This window comes from Otolemur garnettii, unplaced genomic scaffold (genome assembly GCF_000181295.1).
Source record: "Otolemur garnettii isolate 467f Iridium unplaced genomic scaffold, OtoGar3 scaffold00295, whole genome shotgun sequence".
NCBI classification, from domain to species: Eukaryota; Metazoa; Chordata; class Mammalia; order Primates; family Galagidae; genus Otolemur; species Otolemur garnettii.
In genome coordinates, this window is record NW_003852690.1 from 14,735 (window position 1) to 16,506 (window position 1,772).

General features: G+C 41.4%; 1 protein-coding gene across 1 annotated transcript in view; it reads right to left on the bottom strand.

Annotated features, from left to right (window-relative positions):
• The window catches only part of RPS4X (ribosomal protein S4, X-linked), a 7,671-nt gene that overhangs the window by 2,978 nt on the left and 2,921 nt on the right, over positions 1–1,772 (bottom strand). The window contains exon 4 of the mRNA XM_003803349.3: positions 1,674–1,772. Coding sequence (XP_003803397.1) covers positions 1,674–1,772 — 99 coding nt within the window. The remainder of the gene's footprint in view (positions 1–1,673) is intronic.

Sequence of the window (1,772 nt, forward strand, 5' to 3'; positions counted from 1 at the left end):
ACCAGTTTATTTCACTCCACCTCCTCCATATTAAGTGCAAGGCATTGAAGAGCCCTACCTATTTCCCTAACAAAGACACTACAACTTTCAAGTTGGTCAGATGACTGCCACCATTGTCCTCCTCCTCCAATACAAATCCCACTCCAGTTTCCCTAGCCTTTTAAGCCTCATAGGGCCCTCAGAATTCTTCCCAACTCACTCTAACCTCTTAACATGTGCTCTTTCTTATCTTAACGGTTCCCTCCTACCTCACAACTGAGTTGTCTCACAAACAGCAACTGCATTACCAGTTCATCTAATTAACAAATATTTCACAAAGCTTTTCAATTTTGGATCTTCACCCCAATATCCTTAAAGTAAATCAAATCATCACAGATGCCACTGGACATGCATCCAGTGATATTTCCAGCCTGCTAATAACAAGGCAGTGCACCACAAGGAAATGGCAGCAACCAATCAAATTAACCTTCATTTATAGCCAGTAATTCAAGAAGCTCTAAACTTCTGTGTAAAACCATCACAACAAACTGGATTAAATAATCAAAGATTGTAATCTTTTTTTAAATCTCAAACTAACGCCTTAAAGAATTATGGTTTTCTGGTCTGTTATCCTTAAAGGGCCTGTACTTCAGACCCACAAGTAAGTTACTAGAATCATTCTCCTTGCCTTAAAGTAGACAATCAGGAAGTCACCGTTCAACTGAAATACATTTCTATCACAAAGAAATTATGTTGAGGATGTTTAAGTTGGGGGTTACTTATGGATACCGGTAAGACTTCATAACAAGAAAATTGCACAAAAGTAGAATCTCATCAAACTGTTAACTGAGATTGTATGAGATTATAAACAATCTTTTTTTTTTTTTTTTTTTTGAGACAGAGTCTCACTATGTCTCCCTGGGTAGAGTGTCGTTGCGTCACAGCTCACAGCAACCTCAAACTCTTGGGCTTTAAGCCATTCTGTTGCCTCAGTCTCCCAAGTATATGGGACTATAGGCGCCCACCACAATGCCTGGCTATTTTTTGTTGTTGCTATTGTTGTTTAGTAGGCCCAGGCCGGGTTTGAACCCACCAGCCCCTGGTGCATGTGGCCAGTGCCCTAACCACCTACTGTGTTTCCCTGAAAGACACACTAGGTCTTATTTTCAGGGGATGCCTTATTTTTAAGTCTAATACAACAATCTACATTTACTCAAATACAGTTAAGTCATCTTCTTCTGGAACCTGACAGGGGAGCCGACCTTGTTGGTGGGGCTGACACTAGTGATGTGTCAACTCCTTTCCTCTAGCTGTTCGCACGTGGGCAATAGGATGCCTGCGGCTGGTTACCACACATGCACCCATGCAAGTGCAAATGGCTCAGAGAAAGGAGCTGTGACAGATAAAAGGTATTCCAGTCTTCCTTACCATTCCGCGCCAAAATGCATGGGTCTTATTACTCATCACTAGGTCTTATTATAGGGTAGGGCTTATATTTAACAAATGCATAGAAATCCTGCTAGGGCTTATTTTTTGGGTAGGTCTTATTTTGGGGGAAACACGGTAGCTATGGATGCTCAGCTGACTATAAGGAATCTTAATCTACCTATCTCGGTGTAATAAAGCAGCCCATGTATTCAATCCAAGTTCTAACTTCTCAGCATGTAAAGGCCTAGTTTGCATGCAACACTCACCTTGGCTTCTTCAGGTGTAATACGATGAACAGCAAAACGGCCTTTCGTGTCATAAACCAGACGGAAATTCTCTCCAGTCTTGTCAATGCTGATAACATC